The 25,981-nt window shown below is 36.7% G+C and overlaps 1 protein-coding gene and 1 long non-coding RNA gene across 3 annotated transcripts; both read right to left on the bottom strand.

The window, feature by feature from the left end:
- Window positions 1-562: 562 nt before the first annotated feature.
- LOC105445830 (adhesion G-protein coupled receptor G6-like) lies at window positions 563-25,679 on the bottom strand. 2 transcript variants are annotated; one of them, XM_030996477.1, is made up of 8 exons: window positions 25,537-25,679; window positions 18,351-18,533; window positions 8,181-8,543; window positions 7,793-7,933; window positions 6,805-6,914; window positions 5,807-6,090; window positions 5,254-5,320; window positions 563-2,895 (listed from the first exon to the last, which is right to left on the bottom strand). In XM_030996477.1, exons 1-8 carry the CDS (start codon window positions 25,654-25,656, stop codon window positions 2,307-2,309), a joined length of 1,857 nt encoding a protein of 618 aa, XP_030852337.1. In that variant the 5' UTR covers window positions 25,657-25,679; the 3' UTR covers window positions 563-2,306. The 2 variants fall into 2 exon arrangements, with proteins under 2 accessions (XP_030852337.1, XP_030852338.1); XM_030996478.1 differs by lacking the exon at window positions 7,793-7,933.
- On the bottom strand, window positions 14,227-17,626 carry LOC115928697. The gene is made up of 3 exons (XR_004066186.1): window positions 17,497-17,626; window positions 14,959-15,035; window positions 14,227-14,518 (listed from the first exon to the last, which is right to left on the bottom strand). It is a non-coding gene; the product is annotated as an uncharacterized LOC115928697 (long non-coding RNA).
- Window positions 25,680-25,981: the final 302 nt, after the last annotated feature.

The raw sequence follows: 25,981 nt of genomic DNA, 5'->3' as shown, positions 1-25,981 counted from the left end.
AATAAACCATAAACCTAAACTTAAACCTACAACGCACCACCAACTTGCTTGTACACATCGATATAAAGGTTCTCCGTTTCATAAAATACAACGAAATGATAAATAAAATGGTGATCAGATGAAAGAGCTATGAATAAGAAGGAAATTCTAAATATCATTGTTTGTATATTGTGTTGGTAATTAATAGAATTACTCTTGACTAAAATGTTTCAACAAAATTGAATGGACATAATCCTTGCTCGGCAATAAAACACCTGTATTCAGCTGCATTACGAACATGAAATGAGGAAAAATGATCACAGATCTTATTATTTCATAAATTCCTCAGGTTACAAAAACACGTTAAACATTTTAAACATTAAATTACCAAACGACTATTCCCTTTTTCATAACATAATATTATATTCAGCACTTGTTAAACATATTGCACAGCAATATGCTTCTAAATATTAATTAAATTATCTTTCTCGAAATACACTCCCGTTCTCAATATCCTCATGTTTGGTTTACCTCCTACTAAGAAGCAATATATCTGATATATACACAGGGTAAAAATGGATAGTAGCAGAAAACTTTATTACAATTCCCAACTCTCCATTAATGTAATATTTGATTGTGCTAGCTAAACTTTAGTAGATGAATATTCCATATCCCCTTTACTATCAATTCCGACTGAATATGCGAAATCCTAGAAATTCTGCAGATTTCAAGTTAATATATACATATATATATATATATATATATTGTAATACTCATTTTATAAAGAAACTTCGTTCACATACAAAACAATTCGTAACATTAAAACGTCAATGAAAAAAATAGGAAATATTAAAAATATCTTATAGAAATGCAAATATGGGTCAATGATTAACTTATAACATATCATTTGACACCAATGAAACCAATTTTGCGATTTTCAGTGACCGTTACAATTCTTTTCTAAACTGGAACTCTTGAAAGGATGGAAAATATACAACATATTGGCACTCTATCAAACCGAGATCATCTTGTAGTGACTTGAACTTTTCTAAGGTCATAAATGTTTACCAACATTGTAAATACTCAGCATTTTAAGCATACCTTACGTTAGTACTTTTCGTTCTGCCAGCTTCAATAACAATAACAATCTACAGCTGCAACATTCTAAACATTCTCTTAGTTAATTTCATCCGTGGAACCACCCAGCAACAAGAGTGTTATTTTAGTTACTCCAATCGGACCGCACCTTATTGTTTTAATAAGCCAATCACCACACCTTAAGCGCACTTGGAAAAGTCTCCACACACGAATTTTACTCACTCCTCCTGTTTTCGGTTTCGACACTCGGACGCGTTTTTTATAGGAAGAGTCCTGACTTTACAAGAAGCGTTATTTTGTCGGTTTCACTTTAATAGTGAGTTTTCATCAACATCGTTCTTTTGAGGACTCTATCGCAATACAGATTTACGTCCTCTGGTTTATTTCGGGAAAGTGCAATAGTGAACTGTAAGGCTTGTGTGCCTTCTTCATTCGCGTTCGCTAGCTAGCTAGTCGCGCTCCACGTGTGTATACATGCAGCTGAGTCATCACCTCGCTACTCGCACTATTCTTCCTCTGCATGATTCCCTTTCCAGCTTCGTCCTCCACTCGCGATATCAGCTCAGAAGATTAAAATAACGGTAAGAATATTCATTTCGTTTTATCAGCCACATTTATTCCTACAATCTAAATAAAACTAATTAAAAAAGGCGGTAATAGGCTCAGAAAGATAAGAAACTAAACATAATTGTCTGTACCACACGTCAAGCAAGATAATACATGATCCATGCGTGTCGCGCTTCTTAGTGATGGTCAACCTCACAATGTTTTGTTAACGTGTTGGTCAAAACAATCCATGTACGGCACTATAAACAAAGCAGAATTACTTTTGGCAAATTACACTAATAAAATTCAAATTCATTATCACAACCCATGCTACAACCCACGTGATGAGTCGAAATAGGTTTACTGGAAATATAGATACAAAATGGAATTGTTTGATGACTACATTTAAGTGATGTATAAATAAGCAGGAGAGTTGATAACCAACGACTCCACTCCAACAATAGCAATTTAAGAGACATGACAAATGCTGAATTTACTATGCAAATATGGTCAACTGCAAGTTGAAAAACATGATTGTTTTATTGGTTGAAAGACTGCATGGGTTAATATTTTCAAACCATTACTACTTGTGTCTTTAAATCACCGTTATTATTTCTGTGTAGTTCCGTACAAAACACGATCTGCCTTTAAAACATTTATCAAGTTTCGTTATAGTTCTCAAATCACCACTCAGCACCATCGTTTTGGTAGGCGGCTCTAGGCAGTCTCTCAGGTTGGGAACGCATTATTGTCTCCGGGCGGAACCCACTGGAATCGAAGTTAGACATCAGCCCTGCATTTCGGTTGCCTCTCTGTCCCCTGAGCTTGGCCGAGCTGTTCTTGGACGTCGAATTAGTTTTGCCAGAGCCTGAAGTAAAGCCGCCGGATGCCGCAAAAGACTTCGACAAGCAGCAGCTGAACTGTGAGCGCCATGTCCTGCGAACCTGAGGCTGGCGCATGCAGTACAGCATGAAGATGAAGTACCCCTGCAGAGAGTTGAGGATGGTGAAGATTCCTTGGACGACCTCACTGGCCGGTTTGATGATGCTCAGGTAACCTAGAGACCATGTTAGGCCCATCAGGATCAGGATACACACCGCATTCTGGAAACGTCGAACGCGCTGGCGTTTCTCCGTCTTATCAAGTTGCCTTCCTTTGACGGTTCTGTTCAGTCGTATAATAACACGAATGAAGATGATGATGTTGAAGATCATGATGAAACCAACTGGAATCAGGAGACCACCGATGAGAGGCAATTTTTCAAGGAAGCAACTACAAAAACAAGAACGACGACAAATACATATTCATATTTTAATTCATTATATAATGAATTGTCAATTATATTAATGATGAATCTGTATTAAAGATTGATTTAATTAAATTAATTTACTACGAACCGGACACCAATATTCTTCATGATATTCCTTATAACTGGTGCAACTGTCCGTTATTATATTGAATTTACTCGGCCTCATTCTATTTGACATTTTTACTACACAACAATGACTACATCTAAATAACAATATGCGTAAAACATCAATGGAAATCTATGAACATGAAATTGTCATGTACTATGTCTCTAATAATAGTCTTACTATTGTTAAATAGCATTGACTGGACTTTTTGAATGTTGAATCTGTATTTTTTTTTAATCATGTACATCATATTCTAGCCATTGGAGATCAGTCTTAGGACTGCAAAAAGGAAGATATTAATTTAAATCCTCCAAACATTCAGCCATTTAAGAAATGAGTAGGTTAGACTTCAAACAACAAACGAAGTTTTTTTGGGGAAGGGATGCATAACACATTTAACGTGTCAAATATTTGGAGCCATGTTAACATGATAGCAATTGACATCATATTATGCTTTAAGAAATTGCGTTCAGTATATTTAGTGAGGGTATTAACAGAAAATAATAAATCTACCGTACTCTATAGCGGGAAGTCATTTGAAGTAGCCAAGGTTTTACCAATATATAGAAAAGATGATCCGTCATGATATGTCATTAGTGTCAAACTATCGTCCAGTATCGATTCTTGCGAGTTTCTCGAAGATTTTAGAAAGGCTGGTGTATAAGAAACTGTCTAGTTTTCAACTACAAAATAATTTATTTAACGAAAATCAATTTTGCTTCAGGAAATTCCATTCCACCGATCTTGCTTTCGCACATTTGTACGACAGAGTGGCAAATGCCTTGGCTAATCATAATTATGTATTAGGAGCCTTTATGGATCTAATTAGCAAGTTATTTGACATCCTTGTAAACTTCATAACTATTGTGTAAGAGGATTACCTCTCCAATGGTTTAATGATTATTTAAAACCCATACAGCAATATGTATAGTGTAAATATGTCGAATCTAATTTATTACCAATCTCATGTGGTGTCCTGCAGGGATCTGTTTTTGGTCTGGGTTTATTCTTGGTTTGTGTTTATGTATTTCAAACACATCTAACTTGTTGCAATACATCCTACTTGCCGATGATACTAATGTAGTTTATTCTGATTCCAACTTTCCTTCCCTTATTGATACCATGAATAATGAATTACCAAAATTATCTTCATGGTTTGAGTGCAACAAATTATCAATAAATTTGAAAAAGACAAACTTTATTCATTTCCAGAATATAAAATCTGAGTAACCAGCTACAGAAATTATTATGGATGGTGTGGTTATTTAAAAGACTGAAAGTATTACATTTCATGGAGTTTTCATCAATGGCACTCTGAAGTGGAATGATCATGTTAAATATATTGTAATGTAATATCACGTAATGTAGGCATATTCTTTAAACTTCGTCATTATTATTAATGCTATACAAATACAATACCATGATATAACCTTTTATTTCATATTGTAATTTAATATGGGCAAATATTAAGTGGAATGTGGCCATTACTTATTTGTTAAAAGTTGTTTTCTCAAATGCTAGTTACCCTGACAGTTAATGATATCAATTTTCTACAAACTGCCATTTCCATGTTTCGCCTTTAAAAAAAGGTACCTGTGACATTTCTACTATGTTTCAACTGAATGAAGATATATATATATATATATATAGATATATTCACTCCTATCCTACGAAACAATCTACTGATTTCCATTTGTGCAATCCAAATACTGTTTAGCCCTTAAATATATTTGCCACACTGGCCCAGATATATGGAATTCTCTTCGCATTGGTAGCTGTACTGCGTTTTTCTTCTTTCAAAGTACATGTATGTTGCATAACAGATATTTCAAATCTGTGTTACCGTAATGAATTTGTATTATCATGTAAACCAGTTATTGTTGTCATGTCATTGTTATTTACTTGGTAATAACCGATGCAGTAAACTGACCTTCACGATTCTTTTTGATGAATGCAACAAAAACCTTTCATGAATTAGACTAGTAGTTAAGTATCATGTGCCTATTTTGTATATCTCAGCATTTAAATAGCAGTAACCGCATACCAATTGTTCCTCTTTCCATCCCTCTCTCTCCCTCTCTCTCTCCTTAAGCGAGTCATTTTTGCCATTTTTTGTCATTCAATTAAAATGAGAGTAAAAGGAGCGGGAATGTTTTTTTCATAATGTTCCTAATTGATTTATAAGTTACATTCGTGGATTAAATATAAAACTTACAAATCTGTCCGCGCGTAGGCCTGCCTCGCTGCTCCTCCAGTGATTCCAACAATCACCATAGGGACTCCTAAATGCAAGGGGAAAAAAGGAATGGTTACTTTATTATTATCATTATCAATGTCATTATCACGATGATGATCGATGATCATCATCGTCAAAATCAATTCTTAAATGGAACAAAGGATAAACTAGACTTGTGGTCGGAGTTAATACTATGTTTTATTCAACACATATTGCCCATATTGAAAGCCAATATCAACAGCTTGTTAAATTAGATTTTAAATCAAACTCTACTTGCTGAGCACGATCCTCAAGACTTTCAAGGAAAAGTTTCATATCCTATTGAATATCCTTTAGAAATTTTGTTCAGTTCAGTATGTAATAAGTCGTTGTAATGTACACACTTTTCAACAGGCGATGGACAAAGCTATTGAAAGTTCTTGAGCTTGATTTTTTTTGGAAAGCCTTGGCGATCATGTTGGTAACAAATTTTGGCAAAATGGCATTTAATCTATCAAGTAAAAAAGCAAATAATTAATGGACGGTGGCTTACCCCATGCAAACAGTGAAGCCTTCCGCATAAAGCGCGGTAGATACGTGTTGAGAACTCGAACGAAGAGAATATGCATGTTGTAGCCCTCGACTCCCATCCAGAATAGAGATGACAGGGTAAAATAGTGGAGGAAACCAGCTAGGATACAGCAAGGCAGGGGAGTAATTTCCGCCACACCTCGTTCTGTGTCAACAGATATCATGACCAGGAAGACGATGTAGAGACAGAGCAGGGAACTGGAAAGGGACAGCAGGATCTGGTTGGGTTTGCGATCACGAAGTTTCCTAGAACAGAAGACAAAACCATAATAATTATATACATTTTAACACATTTTACATGGTTAATGCTGTCTCTGGGTGTCGCACAAATATAAACTCTTGGAACCTCAGGCAATTATCTAAATGGACAGTGTTTTGAGAGCATTATTCAAAGATCTCCTAGAACGACGTACCCTTTAAAAGATTCCATGGTATTTCCTTGCTCAAATTAATGTTGATCATATTACGCAGAAGACACGAATTGAAGGGTATCAAGTACAGACAAAAATATATTTTTTTAATTTTCGGACCGTCTTACTTTCTATGTACCGGTATGTACAAAATCGTGACTCACAACACATTTTTCTAGCGTACATAGCTGCTCTTCTAACAAATGTGATATGGTAGCAGTTTTTAATGATCAAAATTACGTTTACGGGTAAGTCCAATGTACATTTTCCCTACGTATACCGAGCATCTCTGTGATTTTTGTAAGACTGGTAACGGTATTAAATTGTCTGCTCAACTGGAGCTTTTCTGAGACCAAACATGAAGTAATTTGTTTTTCTTCTATTTGTGCTTATGATTGCATATCACTTGGTAACTTGTGCAAACAATGGATATATAAAATGGAATACATTCGAATTCGAATCAATCAATCAACGTGCTGGACATTACAAGATAATATACCTTATACTGGCCCATATGCATAATATCCATGAATATAGAAATGATACTCACTTATTAAAAGCATATGTGAGGATTGTAATGACAAGGCCCCATATTGACATACAGCAACCAACATAGCTTATGATCTCCAGAATGAAATCTGCCCGTCCTCCATAGATGTCCTGTAAAAGTGTAAAGATATATATATTCAAACGGGACGTCAGCCAAGTCTATTAAAATTCATCTTGGTCTTCATGCCTCGATCAGATATGACGCGGTGACCTGCGGCGGTTTTTTTTTCCTCTTCTTCTGGATGACGTAGAAGTGCAATTAATACACTTTACATTTATGTAGCTAATAACACAAGTCTCAGTGAATACGCGAAGGAACGGCGTGTTGTCGCGTCCAGTTGCAATTCATTTCACGTAATAAAAAAAAACGCCTCATATCTGAAGGAGACTTTTTGTCAACCATGTGAAGACCAAGTACATGTACTCAATAGCCATGGTTTTAGGAGCTGATCATCAAGGAACGAAGCAAGATGAACCTTACATGGGCATCAATGCTATCTAAAGGGTATTGCGAGGACATTTCTGAATGTTTACAGTCTTATATTCCAAACATATTCCGTTCTTTGGAACTTGGGTGGCGTCTACGGTGCTTCAAACATGAAATTATTCTGAGGCATATTGTCTGTCGTATCCTGATGTACACAGCAACTTTGTGTGCTTTGAACCAAATGGATATATCCAGAACATGGGAACGGGGGAGGGGCATGCCTTACGCCGTTAAGTCCAGCTTTTCTAATTCTTCATATATTCTATAAATGAGGTTTATTTAATATGGTATTCAGTGCAAATAAATAGTAATTAACAATCAATTTTGCATAATTTACAAACAAATTTCATCAAAATAACACTTTGATATCATGAATATTGAAGACAATGGGTTAGATGAGGATTTTAAGCTTTCCTGTGCCATTGTTGTATAACTTTGCACAGAGGCTACACACAGATCCCAAGCAACAGTACGTTACGTGGCAGACAAACGTGATACAAACCATGAGAATGCCGAAGTTGGTAAGGTGATCGCACTCGCATGTAATTCTGTGTATGCTGTCATTACTTGTTTTTTTACACCCTCGAGTGGACCATTGGTTATCATCAAAGTCATAAGATACACACGTGGCATTTCTCCCATTCTTGAAATGAAAACAAAATATGAGAATTATCAGGGCTTGGAAAAATATGTAAACATCAAATAAAAAAGAAGACCATTTATGTCACTGGACAATATCTGGTTCGAGAGTTACGTAATGTTTATTGCATGATACTGTCTCGTGAAATATGAAAATAATAATAGTGGGTAATTTTATAGCGCTCAAGTATGTCACATTTTACGCTCATGGCGCTTCAATTAACACTGATAAAGCACTAGAATGCACTCACCGGACTGATAGGAGTAAATGCAATCATCACGGGTTCCTTCAAGTCTTCGATTTCTTCGTTATTGATGGACGCCGCTATGATCCTCGAATTCAACTTTCGCATGAATCCTGTCTGGTTCAGATTCAACTCCGTTAGTCCACTGTCCCTGAAGAGAGCCGTTTTCAAATATGTGGTGATGACCACCCGGCCCGTCAGCCCTGATGGAATGAAGAGGGTCGCCTCTGCTTTTAGCGCCTCTGGCTCTGTTGTACGATTGCCTCCTGCCACCTGAAAACCCTCGTCTGAGATGCTTTTTCCATCGGACGTAGCTGACACGACAACGGTTATACCCCGGCTGATTTCATCCACAGTCACATCAAACACCTGACACACAAAATAATAATATAATATTGGACATATAGTGTTCATATCCACCGCGATAGGTGCTCAAGGCGCTAAAATATTACCCCGCCTGCGTCTTATTTTTTCGTACCACGGCGAGCCCGGATTCCTGTTTTATCATGAATATTCATTAGGCAGGGCCGGGGAAAGTCTCGATTCTCTTGAATATTCATGTATGATCGAGGCATGCGCAGCATCGAATATCGTGTGTAACAAGTACGTTGGATTAATGGCAGGCATGGTCATTTAGATAATACAGTCATAAATGCTGTGTTTAATTACTAGTAAATGCCAAAATGTCAGTACCGGTAGACAAGATATATAGCATATATTTCAAGTAAGAGTCTTGATAGGCAATTTGTGAGTAGCCTAGGCCTACTTTTCTGAGATTAATGGGAGTCTAGTTCTTTTCATGAATTGGTAAATAATCAGTTCTAGGTTTGCTTTTTAAATATTACAAGCAGAGGTTGCATTATGGTATTGAATATGTGATACAGTATTATAAACTGTATAAAATAGATAACAAGAATAGGCCTACATACAGACATTTATCAAAAATAAAATACTTGTGTATTGCACTTCAATTATTTCTATGATCTATGCTCACTTAACTGCATAAGGAAGAAAAGGAAGAAAGAAAAATGGGATTAGAAAGAAGAATAACAAAGTTAAAAAGTAAAATATATATAAATAATAAATGAATGGAAGAAATAAAGAATACGGAATAGATACCAAGGAAGAAAGAAATAAATTGCAAGAAAATTGAAATGAAAAGAAGACAAAAGAAAAAGGGAAAGGAGCAAGATAATATTGATACCATATCTTCAATCTTGTTTTCTTTTATCTTGCCTCTTGTTTTTGTTTAGGCCTAGCTACCATTTTTTCCTTTCCTTTTTCTTTTTCTCTTAAAAGATCTCTTTGGTTTCTTTCTAAAATAATGAGGGAAGGGGGGGTGGGGGACTCGATGATAATTCATCATTTGAAGGTTTACAATGTGAAGTCCACGAGTTATATGCACCCACTGAAGAAAATCCATGTACAGGGTTGCTGCAGGAACCCCAGCACCCACAGATCCCACGCATGATGAGACAAACTCGAGAGAAAACTACACATTCTTTCACATACATTGAAGAAAAAAAAGAAGAAAAAAAAATCCAAGATCGGTTGAACTCTTTTTGACCCCTCCCAAGGACGTCGATCAATTACATGTATTTGCCCCCCCCCCCCCCCCAAACTCTGGCTACGGCCCTGGCGATAATTACCCACTATTCAAATCTGACAGGTGCCCCTTTTTCTTCAACAAATGCCCCTTTAACTTCATAATAAGTGCCACTGTTCCATTTTCATAAGTGCCCCTTGTGATATCTGATAAAAGCCCTTTCATTTTTTTTACTTTGACACGCGTCCCCTTTAACTTTCTAACAAGTGCCCTTTTACCTTTTGATATGTGCCCCTTTCCCTGTTTAATAGGAGCCCCAACCCCAACCCTTTCTCATAAATGCCCCTTTGACACATGCCCCCTTTTCCTTTTTTTTTTATAATTCCCCTTTTCTCTCTTTCTCTGTCTTTCGAAAACTATCTTCTGCAAGGTTTGTTCTCTTGACTGAGCAACCTGTTGCAATTCCTTTCTGTCTCACTTTCAGTCGTACTTGTTGCCACTCATTTGCATTCACTCGTTATCAACTACCATCAACCATTCCATATTCACTCCATTACTGTCCACATTTCAATTTCATTCTCTTCACTCTCCCTTTTTGCAGCCTTTCCAGGAGCTTTGCTAGAAGTAGAACATTTTTAATGTAGAGGCCAGAGAAACCGGAAAGTATGTTAATCATTTTATTCAAATATCTAACTTGAAAAAAAGGAAAGTGAAACATTGTTTAATTACAATATATTGACATAATTTTGTTAAAGAAAAATTTGAATTTAACACTGGAAATTTGTAATTGGTTTGCCAGCCCCCCCCCCCCCAAAAAAAAAAAAACACACACTCAAAACACAACAGTGGTACCAGGGTTTTTGTTAGGAGGCCCATGTACTGTATAATTTTTATTATTACATTGGCATACCGTAAATTTCACCAGGAACCCCCCCCCCCCCTCCCGACACTGCCATTACTTCTACCAACAGTAATGCTATAATTCAAAATTTCACTTTCTAAATCCTTCTAATATAAACATATAATCATATTTGTACAGAGGATAAGATAAGAGGATAGCAAGCCCCCCCCCCCCCACTCCCTGTTTTCTTTAGTTGGGAAGCATCCCAATAAACAAAATCACGTGAAAATCACGTCAATATCAAGGTATCGACTTGAGGAGAGTTACGTTCTTCAAACACCGGACATTTACGTAAATGTGTTAATACGTTTATTGCATTAGGTAACTTGAAACACACGTACACTAAATCACGCAATTGTCACTGCAATATCACCATTATAATAACGTGATTATCCCTACCTTGGAGACCATGGTTTGTAAACCTAATACTCCCGTGTTTGTTTGGTTATGAAATTACATCTTCATACACGAAATTATCGCGTCACAGAAACACGTGAAGCGTTAGTGATAGTTTTAGTCAAAATATCTGCGTGAAATTCACGTGAATATTACGAGGCTGACTTGAGATGAATCATGTTCTTCATTCACGTGAAATTTACGTCGAAGAGGAAGTATGTTACTGTAACCCGCGTTCAACCCAATAATTACGCAAATGTTACAAATGTTATGAACCAAAATAATGACGTTCTCATCCCGTTTCTGAACATCGTGTCTTGGATCTTCCATAATTACGTCCAGGCGCGCCGGAAGCAGTTTGGGATTAGAGGGGGTTGGGTGGGTGGGGGGGGGGGGGTGCAAACATCCCAGAAGAGAAAGCTAGTTGCAACTGGTCCAGTTGATGAACCATTTAATGCCAACTGGTAACCCTGGAAATTGAAATGGGCTAAATGATTCAGTTGATCCAGGCCAGTTATAATTCAACTGGTCTAGCTGAGCCATTAGAACCATTTGGTAAAACTTCCAACCAGTTGAACAGCAACAATACTTCAATACTGGTACGTCTGTATTTCCAATGTAAGGGCATTGGTAATAAGTAGACTTACATAATTGAATTAATCGAACAATTTTCGTATACTTGTACTTTATTGAAAGTATTTTAGTTCACAGTTAATGTTTCCCTTATTCATGTTTAACTATTTATACGAAGTAGCGAAATGTCCTAATAACTGTTAATTTATATTTGTAGTATTTTCGAAATGAATTGCATATAACTAAATCATCAGTAATTAAGAAATATGCTGTAAATTCAGATAAATTGTTTAAAAAACATAGATCTGCACGCACCCCATATTCAATATGCAAATGAATTGGTGTCAGCTGGGTCAACTCGAAATATGCCAACGCTCAGTCATCAACTGGTGCAACTTGAAATATGCACACTCCAGTTATCAACTGGTGCAATGAAAATATGCCAACAGTCAGTTATCAACTGGTGAAAATAGAAATATGCCAACAGTCACGGGATTATCACCACGGAACTTAAATGGTAACTGTGAAACCATCAAGATACCCAAGAATAACTCATTTTCACACATCGAAAACACGGAATACCCAGCTTATATTAATAATCCGTTTGAGTCACGCGATCATCACCGCGGAACTGCTGGCAACTTTGACTACGATTTAAATAGGTGTTTTAAGACACCTAATCATGACTAATTTTTCACACCTAAAAGTCACGTATGCCCAGCTTAGATTAATAATCCGTTTGAGTCACGAGATCATCACCGCGGAACTTATGGCAACTTTGACTTCCATTTAAATAGGTGTTTTAAGACATCTAATAATTACTAATTTTTCACACCTAAATATCACGGATTCACAGCTTAGATTAGTAATCAGTTTTAACTACGTGATCATCACCAAGAAAGTTATGGTAACTTTGAAACCATTTAAATAGGTGTTTTAAGACACCTAATCATGACTAATTTTTCACACCTAAAAGTCACGTATGCCCTGCTTAGATTAATATTCCGTTTGAGTCACGAGATCATCACCGCGGAACTGCTGGCAACTTTGACTACCATTTAAATAGGTGTTTTAAAACACTTAATAATTACTCATTTTCACACCTACATATCACGTTTTCACAGCTTAGATTAGTAATCAGCTTGAGCCACGTGATCATAACCAAGAAATTTATGGTAACTTTGAAACCTTTCAAAGAGGTGTGTAAGACACCTCAGAATTACTAGTTGAATATAACCAGAGATTCACGGACAGAACAATAAGACGATTAGCCGGTGTAAGTAACGTGATTATTACCATCAACCTTGGATAACCTGTGAAACCAATCAATAAAGGTGCTTACAAGACCAAATAATTACGTATTTATCGCCACCATCGGTTAACTGACAAAAAACTCGTTGCTTGGTCAAGTGGTTATTTGGTCATAAACACTTGATTTACAGAGGTAAGTGGAATCACGTTACTCCAGTCGCGTGATAAACTGGTGATTTTTAGGTTAGATGAAAACGTGAACAGGAGTACCTTTTTTTGTTTAAATGAAGGCACGTGTCGATAACGTTTAAATCTAGTTCAAAAGGCACTATACTTTAAAATCACTTAAAATACACTCCCAAAAGAGGTTACTTTTTGGTGTTCTGTTTATTGGGATCGAAACATGATTCTATGAAAGCTACCAGTTTGGATACGAAAGGCAATGAGGATTAGCAGTTTCCATATTTAATGCATTTAGAGTGTTGTCTTTCAAACCTTCTTACATACAATACTTGAAGTAGCAATAATTTCATAATCTACAAAACTTCCCATACAGAAGTCCATAGAGGTAAATGAATTTTAACATGTATAATTATAATCAAAATATCATTGATTAATTCAATCTTTGATATAGACTGATAGACCTTTATCAATCAAATTTGAAGGAGAATCTTTCTGCCCAGTCCTCAGTTTCATCCTATAAGATGGTAGTTGACATTGTTAGAATTTTAATGTTTATTCGTTGAGGATTAGTTATCTTTAATTATTTGAAAGTCGACAAGATGATAAACTTCATTAGCTTTATTGAATGTAGTATTCTACAAACATATAATACAAATAACAAATGAATATCATGTAAATATTCCAGTTTAAACCCATCTCTATTGTCCTCTTTCATTATATGAGGGTGGCATCTTTAAGACGTAGTCTCGTGTAGATATCTTCTGCATCCATCGCTAAAGTTGTAGCCTAGTTTTCAGAAAAAAACATAACCCAAGTCTGTTGAATGGAAAAATGAAATAAGATATAAAAAAATCAACAATGACTAATAACATACACCCTGATACCTGCTCAGAAAAAGGAAGGACTGAAATTCACTTGGGGTTCTAGTGGGCAAACCTAAACTATTTTTTGTACAAGACTAGTTTAAATACTGACCGCATCTTAAATTATTACTGATGATCCCATTAAGACGATAGGCCTGCTGGAGCTCGGATCAGACAAGGTATGAAATAAGTAATACAATGTAATACAACTCGTGCTCATACCGGTAATTGAATAATACTCGGTTAAGTATGGGACATAAAATGACCAAACAACTTTGACCAGAGAATGTACTGGAAATAATGCTACTGAAACATACGTAATGTAGACTTATATTTCATCTATATTGACATTTAATTTTTAATCTAAATTACAATTGTGATATTAAGTCAATTATTCTTTTACAAGTCAACTGACAATGAAAAATATCTGTTTCAGATCTATAATTTTCTCCATGACATTTGTTCCACAAAAATTTATTGGGGGTACCTTCATGTATATTGGCACACTTGCTCGTATGAAGTGTAGTAGGCCCGCATCTCTAGATATGATCCCGTCAACATCTGTTCTTTGTTCCTCTCCTGAGTTTGCAAACCAGAATGCCTTCATCATCCACTGTAGAGAGGCATCATCCTACATGAGAGAAAACAAAGTAGGTACATGTACTTCAATTAAAAACTGATACTGATGGATACATATCAACCATAATACATCCTATAAACAGACTTTTATCAATCTTATTTTGTGTTCTTCTTCATCTTCATTGCTCAAGAAGTGAAAGTACCCCTTACAAAAAAAAAAATGAGGGGTCCTGTGTATACCCTACATGTAGTGCTTACAATGTGCATTTGATATGGCTCTTCTAAACACAGGACCTCCTGTAAATAAGGACAAATTTTCCTTTGTAAACATAGAAAGAAAAGACATCAATATTTGTATACTAGGTGCAGAACTAGAATAAAATATACCCTCCACTATATATGCTTGCAATGTCAACTTAGTTCCATTTCCTTTTGAGTGAATTAATAGGTGGTCGTTTAATATGTGTGTGCTAAATAACCTGATAACTGTACCTGCATGGGACTTTCTGCTTCATCTTGCAAATATAAGAGATGTTGTAATGTCCTCCTTCCAGCTCTTCAGTTTCAATCTTTTGGAACAAAAAGAAGAAGAAAATCAATACGACAATCAAGGCATCCCTTTCTCCTTAACAAAATAAAATAGATCTAGCATAATTCAAATTAATAGATATTTTTATGTCATGGTTGGCCTTAATTTTAATATGGTGTGGAAATCAACATTCCTATTTAATGAACCACAGTACAAAGTAAAACTAAATGGAAGATTTAACTTGTGCATCAAACAGTGGTTTCTATGGCCTATGAACACGAAGCAGTACTAAGTAGAATTAGTTTATTATAACAAGAAGAGGTGGACTACATACCATATAAGCAGAGGCGGCGCTCCGAGAGGGGGGGGGGGGGGGCAGAGTGCCTTCCCATTTGGTCAAGTACCCTAAAAGTGCCCCTTTTACTCTGACAAGTGCCCCTATTAAGTTTTTAAAGTGCCCCTTCCCCTTTTAATAACTACCCCTTTTAACTTGGATAAGCGCACCTTATATCTTCACATGTGCTCCCTTTCATTTTTAATAAGTGCCCCTTTTTCTTATAAGTGCCCCCATTTAAAAATAGGCCCTTTCCCTTCTCATAAATGCCCCTTTTCATCTATGAAAATAGTTCCTTTTCATTCTCTTAAGTGCCCCTTTTCATCTCTTGTAAATGACCCTATTCACTTCTGAGAGATACTTGTTTTACTTTGACAAGCACCCCTTCCCCTCCTAGTCAGTACTCTTTTCATCTCTTATAAATGCCCCTTTTATTTTGACACGTCCTCCTTTTCCTTCCTATATCATGCCTTTTTTCCTTATAAGCACCCTTACCCCTTATCATAATTACCGGTACCACTTTTCGTCTTTGATAAGTGCCCCGTTTTTTTAAACATGTGCCACTTTTTCTTTTTAATAAGAGCCACTTCCCCTTCTCATTACCCTTTTATCAATGATATGTACCCTATTTCCTTTCTTATAAAGAACCTATCCCTTTTTCATAAATGCCCCTTTTCACTGCTTATAAATGCCCCCTATCAAAATCTGATGGGTGCCTCTTTTCCGTCGACAAATGCCCATATTCTTATCATCCCTGGTGCATGCCTCTTTGTTTAGGTGTAAGAAGTGCCCCATTTTCACCTCTGATAATTAGCCTTTGTACTTTGACACATGCTTCTTTTCTTTTCTGATAAGTGTCTTAACCCTTTCGATAAGTGTCCCCTTTTCCTCTCATCATTAAACGTGTCCCTAATTTCAAGCGACTAAAAGCAATTTCCCACAAAGCTCGCTCGCTACGCTTGCCCATCGTTATAGATGTTATAATTATGTAACTCATCACAGATCTATTCAGTCTTCCGTTATGAGATTGTGCTTATATAACCCCATCAGGATTGGGTTTTCCTCTTTATAAGATGTAATTTTTCGCACTGCAAGCCAAAAACTGCAAAGTATGATACTTAAGCAATATCTTAAATGCTGTATTAAGAGAAACAAATATTGAAATCATCCCTGATAATGTAATCACAAAATAGGGGTATATACCAATGTCAAAAAATGGTATATTTTCCCTCTGAAGGTGCCCTTTTTTCAAGAAAGTGCCCTTTTTGTTGGTGCCCCCCCCCCCACTTTGGAAGTTGCTCCGCCCAAAGACTCCGCCGCCTCTGCGTATAAGTAAACATAATTGTCAACTACCCTAGGGTTCTTCTCTTATACAACGTCCAACAAAAAATAGATTTATCAAATGAACTGCACACTTTGGAGAAGAAAAAATCTTTAATATAGGTCTAGATCTACAAAAGTTATGACAACTTGACAAGCACACTGGACACACACAACATCTGAACATTAAATAAATGAATCCTAGGTCTAGTTTGTTTGTTTTTGAATATTTTTATTAATAAGTTCCAGGTTTACGTCTAAATGAAATATGGTTTGGAGCCGTTTGATTATCCATGGTCACAAACAATTTTGGTCTAAAAGTTGACACGCACCAATGATGCAACTGAGCGAACGGATAGCACTTAGTCTTAGTAATACTAGTAAAGCCAACAGAGTCGACATCTACTAAAGATATAAACAAGAATTAACCCTCTTGGATTATTAAAGAAATCATACTTCATAGATTATTTTAAGGTGTAACGTTAAATCTAGATTTAAATTCAATGGATGATTGGTGAATTAGATTCACGATGACGATCAAATTTGGAATAAAACCTGATCAGAAAGTTTTATCTTGATGCAGATGAGCACCGAAATTCCCCAACGTGGGCCTGCCGGAACCCCGGGGCTCTAAAGGGTGACATGAAGGCAAACCGCAGTCAAACTACTTCACGACGATGAAAATCAAAGTGCAATTTCAAGAGAAATATTTTCCTAGCCTTTTCCCCACAAATCTGTTGAGAACAGTCTCAAAATATAAAGAAATTACAGTAGATCACGAATTACAGCTTTTTCAAATTAATGACTAAATTCTCTTAATCTACTGATATTTCAAGCAATTACTCACCCATATGCATTCTCCGTGAACTAAATCTTCTCACTTTGTGCGAGTATAGCGCGCGTCGTGCATTCCCACCTCGATATGAATATTTAAGAGAATCGAGACTTTCCCCGACCCTGCCTAATGAATATTCATGATAAAATAGGAATCCGGCCTCGCCGTGGTACGAAAAAATAAGACGCACCCCGCCTATGGCTAAGGAACCGATTTCGTGCTCACAACATTCAATTAATTCCTTCCTACCGATAACCCTTTAAAAACCCTGGATGAGATTGGCAAATGTGGATAAATGTATTACCAAAGAACACCAGGCGTCGCGCCGGGGCTCGAATCCAGGACCTTCACAACTCCAGTCAAGTGTTTAAAAAAAATGTTATATGACACCTCCAGAACACAGTTTTCTATGTATGAGTCAAGTCCATGTATAGATAAATATATTGTGAGCTGGTTAAGAACTCAATGGATAACTTTAAAAAAGCAGCTTGCGTAATAGGTAGGTTGAAGGGAAAATGACGTAGTCGTAGTCTTTTCCATTCTAACGAATACTTTGGATGAAGTAAAAAAAAAAAAAAAAAAAAAAAAAAAAAAAAAAAAAAGCGTTATGCAGGATGTCCTTATATGTTTTCCATAAAGCGATGGCTTTGTTATTAACGGTAAACGTATTGTCAAAATGATTTGGGTCTACAAAATTAATGTTTTGAGGCAATGAAAGAAATATATAGTATACATGAAGATAATTGCATGAATAGAATGATTTACGTAAAAACCCAAAATAAAAAGTTAAAAATATACAAGTAGAATACGTTATCTTATACGATTTTACTATAGAAATAGTTAAACCATGTCTTTTTGTTGCTTACCTCTGCGGCAATATTGGGCTTAACGATCCGAAGAGTTTCATTTAATACCTCAACTACAGCGAGTTGTGCTTCAAGGGATATAACTACCCGGCTTGGAGCACCACTTGCCTCTTCAGCCATTTCTAGTTCTCCTTCTGGTAGATCCGCAATGTTGCTTGCAATATCCACGACATACTCAGTCACCTGTTGGTCATGGATACGTTTTTGGTTATTTCATGCTAAGCCAACTACATAATAACACTAATACCACTACTCATAATAACAACAACAACAATAGCTATGATAATAATATACATTTATATTAGGTAGCTAAGACAGATACCGAGATGTGATGGTCCAGACCTCGTGATGAAACAGTACTTGCGAGGATCGTAATTGTTATATTTTCCTGGCCGGTCACTTCCGATGGTTATATTCACGCTAGCAGGTGAAATTAATATATTTTGTAATAAATGCATGTCACCCTCTTGAGGAATGTTTGTCACCAATTACACGGACATGATTTGCATAGGACTAAAGCGGACAATCGTTTGTGATCGATTAATGATAGAAAGTCTCGATTGGAAATAAATTGGACCCGCGAATTTTAAGTTCTACTTTTTACACGTCGCGAGCGACGCAGTACCACAACAACACTTCGAATTGGAGCCCCGATTCGAGTTAATGAGCAATGAAGAACTAGATCAGCTATTTGACAAAAAGAATTCTAAACCTACTAAAAATGTGCTAAAACAAGCATTGAATATACTATTCAACTGCTACTGCAGGGCAAAGTGTCTTGACTTCGAAAAAGTGGAGAAGGAACACTCCGAGCAAGAATTATGCGATTGACTTCGATTACTCTACGCAGAGGTACGGCGAGGATATTGCGAACTTTAGGCAAAGAGATCCATGATCACAATACGCTAATGCCTCCAGAAACATTTTCTTAAAATAAAGTCAATGGACATCGTAAACAGTGTTGAATTTAGACGTGCGAACGACACGTTTGTTGCAGTCCTTCATAAGCTTAAAGCTAAAGGGAAAGGGTGTAACAAGACACAAGGAGTCTATAAGCAAGGAAGTCTTAAAGGTACTATGTCCCTTTTGCAGCCAACCTCACATTCTGTAGACCTTTGCAGGAATTTTGAATATGTCATGTATGTCCTTTCTGTAAAATTTAAACGTTAGCAGTGTCCTAATATTCAAATTATGCAAGGAAACCCGTTTGACTTCACTGTCAAACACTATTGAGTGACTGACTGGCTTTTTTCTTCTTTGGTAATAACATACATAAAAAGAGCTGTAAAGGGTACATGAGCATTTGTCTACATCAGTAACCCACTTCTTGTGATGGCCAAAACTCAACTGATTTCATCTTTGCGCCGCATAAAACGTATGACCATTCGGTACAGTGGTCTGAAAATCAAGACTATTACATATATAGGCTCTATAGCTCCTAAGTCGATTTGACAACTAATAGTCGTTATTTTCCCACTTGAAGACATTTTCAAGCCCCACCTTTTTTAGGGAAGTTCTAAATTAGTATTATCTTTCAAATGCCGTTGGAATTTAACTTTTTTTTTGGGGGGGGGGGGGCTGCAAATGGGACATAGTACCTTTAAGCAAAATTATTTTTTGCGAGCGTTGGACAGTTCTACTCCTTGAGGTCTCCAGAACGCTGTATTTATAAAATTAATGTTAAAATATGTGTAGCAGAGGCAGAGAAAATGTTAAAGATCTAAAGATAGATGGTTTTGGCATTGCTACGAATTCTTATAATAGAAGGTACGTTTATTTTGCAAAGAACCAGTTGACCAAAATTTGTACTGAGGAGACAAAGATGATGACAGAATGAGCCAGTATGGTCGCATGTATAATACAAAGAATGAAACTTGCCCCGTGAAGACGTTTTGTGATTACATTTCACATTTGAACCCTGACTTTTCCTATTTTTGGCAACAGCCAAAATCAAGAGCTCCTGAAAGGCTGAAGATGTCAATGCTGGATACGGGTCGGTAGAACAAGAACAACAAAGTGTGCCGTGGTATGATCATCAGGTTGTTGGCAGACACACTTTGGGGAACAAAATGAACACCTTTTATAGCATTGAAGCTAACGCGTCTAGAATCTACACGAACCACTGCCTTAGAGCTACAACTATCACTTCATTAGATGAGCACGGTTTTGAAGCGAGGCATATCATGACTGTATCTGAACATAAAAGTAAGATCAGTCTTAAACATTACTCTCGAGTTGCAGAGGGACACAAAAGGCAAAAAGCTCGTGCTTGTCAGAGAAATGCCACCAAGTCACAGACTTTGTAGCTACAGTAAGGTTCTCTACTCCAAGCTCTAGACCTAGTTCTAGATTTGGTCCTGGACCTGGTTCGACTCAAAGATCTGGTCCACCTACAGGACCATCATGTACAATCATCATCATCATCATCTAACTAACGTTAGATCTGCGCCGGACGTTTCAGCTCAGCCTCAGCCTCAACTTCAACGCGTAGATCTAAGAGTTGGACCAGAGTCAGAGACTAGTGGTGAGCTTGAAGTCCAGAACCCCCAACAAGTCACACTCACAGTCACAGGACCAACATTAACAGTCTGCGCCTCAAAGTCAAACTTTGAATTTTGTGTCAAACAAACTAGATTTCGACCAGGAAAAGGTTGTGCAGTATCACTTTCATCATACTGGGAAGATCATTAACATTGCCATCGAACTGGATCGACCAAATCCATTGATTCATAATATATATATGCAATATTTTTTCCCGTAACATGAGAGTAATTTTAATAGTTTCATACCATTAATTTAATGTAATGTTAACTGTTATTGTATAATTGTTTTAAATGGGGGCACGCTACAAGAGTCTCGCACCCCGGGGCAACGTGTCTGACACGGCCGGTTGTAGCAACTACTCCGAAGATCAAGATTACATTAATCTTGATCTAAGGAGACACGAACGAATGATTAACAAGTAGACAAAAACCGCACCCTAGCTTGTGTAAATATGTTGCGTTCGTGGTTGTTGAACAGCTGATTGTGACTTTTGACCCGTTGGAAGTCTTTAAAATTTAAAGTTATATGGATGACTTATTGGATTATGTTGGATTTTTTGGAAACAGTGACAAGTTCTGCAAGATATAGATATACAATTGGGTGAGTAGACAACTTTATTTCGTTTGTGTGAAATCTAACGTTATATCTATCTTTAGATTAGTATACAAATAATGTTGCGAGTGTGTTAGCGCAGGGCCATAGTAGGTGATAACGCACGCGCCCGCAGGGCAGTGCGTTATCGATATCGCACTGACTAAACTGAGTGCACTGGAACTGCCCTAACACACGAGCAAAACATGATTTTGTTTAATAAGACGGGTCGGCAATACATTCTTACGATATAGTCTAGATCTAGAGAAGAGAAAGATATTAGATCTATATCTAACTACACTGTAGATCTAGGACTAGAGTATTCTATATCTAGATCTAGATCTTGACAATTATGCACAAATTAAATTTGACTGAATTAAGCGAAAGCGATATCGGCAGGTATCGAGCGTGTGTTATCAGTTTTTGATGGGAGCTTTTTTTGCACGATGGTACAAACTAATACACGCCCACGTGATGTCAATTGACCAAGCGGAGTGCTTAGATTCTAGAATCCGTCTTGTAATATACAAATAATACAATTTTGCGAGTGCATTAGTAAATACGCACTGTGCGCAGGTTAAGTCACATTAGGATAATGATCGAGACTCTATAAATTGTAGAGTTCATTGTCCGTCTCACTGTGACTTAACCAAGTGCAGAGCATATCACTAATGTTCGAGCTAAAATCAAGCCGTGCTATTTGTTACATAAGATGGGTCTACAATATGAGTATTAAGTCGATAATTTGACGGTCGTTATCGCCAAAATGCATTCCCCGTACATATGCTAAAAGTTAATGCACACACAGGTGATCCACTTCGACGCTTCTCATTGGCTACATTCTTGAACCCGTTTTATAATACACAGCAGTGAGGGCATTAGTAAGAATTACCCATACAAGGTATTGGAACAGTCTGGTGTTTGGAATGTTTCGAAGGTACCGAGTGTGAGTAATTTTACTAATGCCCGAACAAAATGATTTGTATTATTTGTTTTATAAGAAGATATAAGTATTCACTAATGACCGGTCATATGTAAAATTACGTGTTAGACAAAATAAATACCAGGTCACGTGTACGCTCTCAACCAATCATTTGATTAGGATCCGCTTCATCATCTTATAAAACGCGTAAATGAATAGCAACTGCGCGCATCAAAGGTCTTACGCGCATACTAGCAGAGTTCAGTGCTATATGGTACAGACATGTAAAGCGTTTTGCATCTTATCCATAAATTATTGAATGCCGCGGTTTACAGAGTTATGTCTGAACGGCTTCATGGCGAAGTGTTATGTACCGCATACTGCATGATTCTATGCTTTTGATTAGTAAGAACTGCAGGCATTAAATTCTCTTGTATATGCTGGGCAGTATTAATAGCGAAATATATTGACAGAGCACACAATCTATTCGCGCGTACAGTGCAAGAACGGGCAGTGAATACTGGAAATTAGAAATTTTGAAGGGGGTATTTTGGGGAAAATGCTATTTTTTCTAATGCGACATATAAATACACAATAATTGACCGATGAATCTGTGGGTCTCGGATAAAACTTTGGCTCCTTTGTGATCTTAAGACTACACTACGCCTCCTGCAAAGTGCAGTTTCAAAATCACAACATGCTCTATAATCGTGCCCCTCAAAGCAGTCCATATATGTATATTAGTATCCCCCCCCCTTTCTGGATTTCAAGCCCACAGACAAATGTGTACACTCCCCACTTCTTAGGGAGTGTTCCTACCATTTTTCACCGTTCATATCCCAGGTCGGAATTCCAGTTGAAACCAGAAGCAACTGGTACCAGTAAAAACCAGTAGTCAACTGGTACCAGTTGAAACCAGTAGGTTCAACTGGTTTTTAATATAGAAATAATTTGAAACAACGCTAACTGGGACCAGTTGATTTACTAGTTGATTTACCAGTTGGATTACCAGTTGAATTTCTAGTTGAATTACCAGTTGATTTACCAGTTGATTTACCAGTTGATATATCCAGTAATCGACTCATAATTAATAATCATTATTAGCATCTGGCCACCAATGCAACTTGACCACACATACTATATCTTGCAATTACCCCATCCCAATGATAATTTGAAGAAGATTACAGATGTGTGTGTGTGTGTGTGTGTGTGTGTGTGTGTGTGTAATTTGGTTTTTACAGACGTGTATCAATCAGATATGATTATTTACGTCTGGGACCGACCTTTAACGTCACCATCCGAAAGACGTAAGACGTTATGTGAGTTGACATTTTTAGGTCGTGCATAGATATATACAAATTTATACACTTTATTTCCTGGTTAGTAATTACATATATCAATATCTAATTTTTAAGTCTTAAATTAAATGAAAAACATGATCAGACATGTGTAATATATTTGTCAATAACTAACTAAGAAAATATGAATCACAAAATGTATGTGCATTGTCACATTTGCTTGACAGATCACGATAATTATATTTTCTGTGAAAACATGCAAATTAATCATGAATATGCATGAGATACATTGAACTTGTAAATCAACTGGTATTCGTAGTTTTTTTCAACTGGTAAATCAACTGGTTATCATCTACTGGTTTTCAACTGGTAATCATCTACTGGATTTTTAAGTGGTACATCAACTGGTGATCATCTACTGGTTTCAACTGGTAAATCAACTGGTAATCATCTACTGGTTCTCAACTGGTAAATCAACTGGTTTTCAACTGGTAAATCAACTGGTTATCATCTACTGGTTTTCAACTGGTAAAGCAACTGGTAATATCAACTGGTCTCAGATGTCGACTGGTATTTCTGGTTTCCAAATTGTATCAACTGGTATCAACTGGTACCAGTTGAGACCATTTCAAACCAGTAGATACCAGTTGGAAATCCTTACTGGTTTCAACTGGTATCAACTGGAATTTCGACCTGGGATGCATCAACATTGAGCAATGACAAAAACAGTTACACTGGCTACCTAGCAGGTACGAATTATCTCCTAGGTGGAGAGTTTCAAATGAATGCAGATTAGTGTCTTGTAAAGTGACGTTAATAGTCCTATAACTGTCACGATCCCGCTGCTACAATTCTGATTTTGAATTTGTTTTGGATTTTTATCCACCTTAATTAGTGATTCTGAATTTGTAGGGAATCCAACTTTTCAAACTCCAAATCTCACACTTTCCTTCTTTGAAGTATTAAAGATAAAGATCAGTTCTGGTCATGCTATTGCATTGTGAAAGAAACGTTGTGGAATCGATCAGAAAAGGTTGACTATCTAGCATATTAGTATTGGTGTTTACTGCAAGGTTCTGGAATCACCAAAATGATAAGAAATTTGGCCCAGTCTTTGTAAAGTTACAAGCACTGTACACAGAAAGATGTATATGGTACTACGCTACACGTGCGTGATACGTGCGCGATATCTATCAGGTCCAAATAGATATACTAATTAAAAAAATATATAATTTAGTAGCGGCTTCTCGGCAAAATTTGTCAAAATATATTCTTTCTCAATATTGGTAATAAGAGCGTCTATTTCATTTTTTGAAAGGGGGGCATTTCCAAAACTGGTCTTTACCTTTAAAACACGGTTTTCTTTTAGGTTTCAGGCAAGTATTGATTTTCAAAAGCTTCAGACACCACAGCTGTATTTTATACAACGATGTAAGCCTACGTAAGTACCTTATACCTTATATTGTCTGACACGTTTGTATATATATATATATATATATATTTTGTGGAATTGGGAAAAAATATCCATTCGGGTATCAACAAATTAGCGTTGACAGCTGGTCACACTAGCATTCCCTGTATTAGAACAGTGTCCGAACAAAAACCTTTGTATTTGCTCCACCTAAGTTATTTAGGTTGTTGTGCTACGTTACTTAATCCATTATTTGCATAAGGTGTAGCTGTAATGTCATCAGCCTATTTTTGTTATGTTTTCCTGAAACAGCATGAAATTAAAGAAACATTACAGCTTTCTCAACAGAGAGTTAAACAAAAAAGCCATTCAACCAAATTATGTTAGTCATGCACGTGCGATGACTGATCTCCTACCCACCTGCACATCAGTAGAATTTATTCCTATGATATCTTCGAGGATATCTGCCACAATCTTCAGACCTTCCTTAGAAATGGTTTCAGTCATGGTCGTTATTTCTGCCACTTCTTCAAGTATCATTTCTGCATTGTCCGCTGTGACTTCAGCCTGCCAAAATCAGAGGCAATCAGTTTATTAACAACTATAATGCTAACAAACTTTTTTAATATATCATTTTATAATGAAACTTGCAATGAAGCTTCTAAAATTGAGATGAAACTATGATCAATATCTATTGAATGAAATGAAAATCTGGTTCTGTTTTCTTTTATGTATCAACAAATCGACGACTTTTAAATCGGCAGGGATTTTGTGATCTGATCAGGGTTTCTTCTAATGAGTGATCGTTACATGGCGCCTTAAGGTGTATCGTAGAACTGAAATATGTTTCAGATCGCTAAAGGCT

This window comes from Strongylocentrotus purpuratus, unplaced genomic scaffold (genome assembly GCF_000002235.5).
Source record: "Strongylocentrotus purpuratus isolate Spur 01 unplaced genomic scaffold, Spur_5.0 spur5_scaffold_3, whole genome shotgun sequence".
NCBI classification, from domain to species: Eukaryota; Metazoa; Echinodermata; class Echinoidea; order Camarodonta; family Strongylocentrotidae; genus Strongylocentrotus; species Strongylocentrotus purpuratus.
This window is presented reverse-complemented; position numbering and strand designations above follow the sequence as displayed.

Coding starts and splice junctions, on each gene's coding strand:
- LOC105445830 (XM_030996477.1), bottom strand. CDS start 25,656: ATGATACTTGAAGAAGTGGCAGAAATAACGACCATGACTGAAACCATT. Junction 18,534..25,536: donor TAAATTCTACTGATGTGCAG/GTGGGTAGGAGA, acceptor CATGACCAACAG/GTGACTGAGTATGTCGTGGA. Junction 6,091..6,804: donor CTCACATATGCTTTTAATAA/GTGAGTATCATT, acceptor CTTCTGTTCTAG/GAAACTTCGTGATCGCAAAC.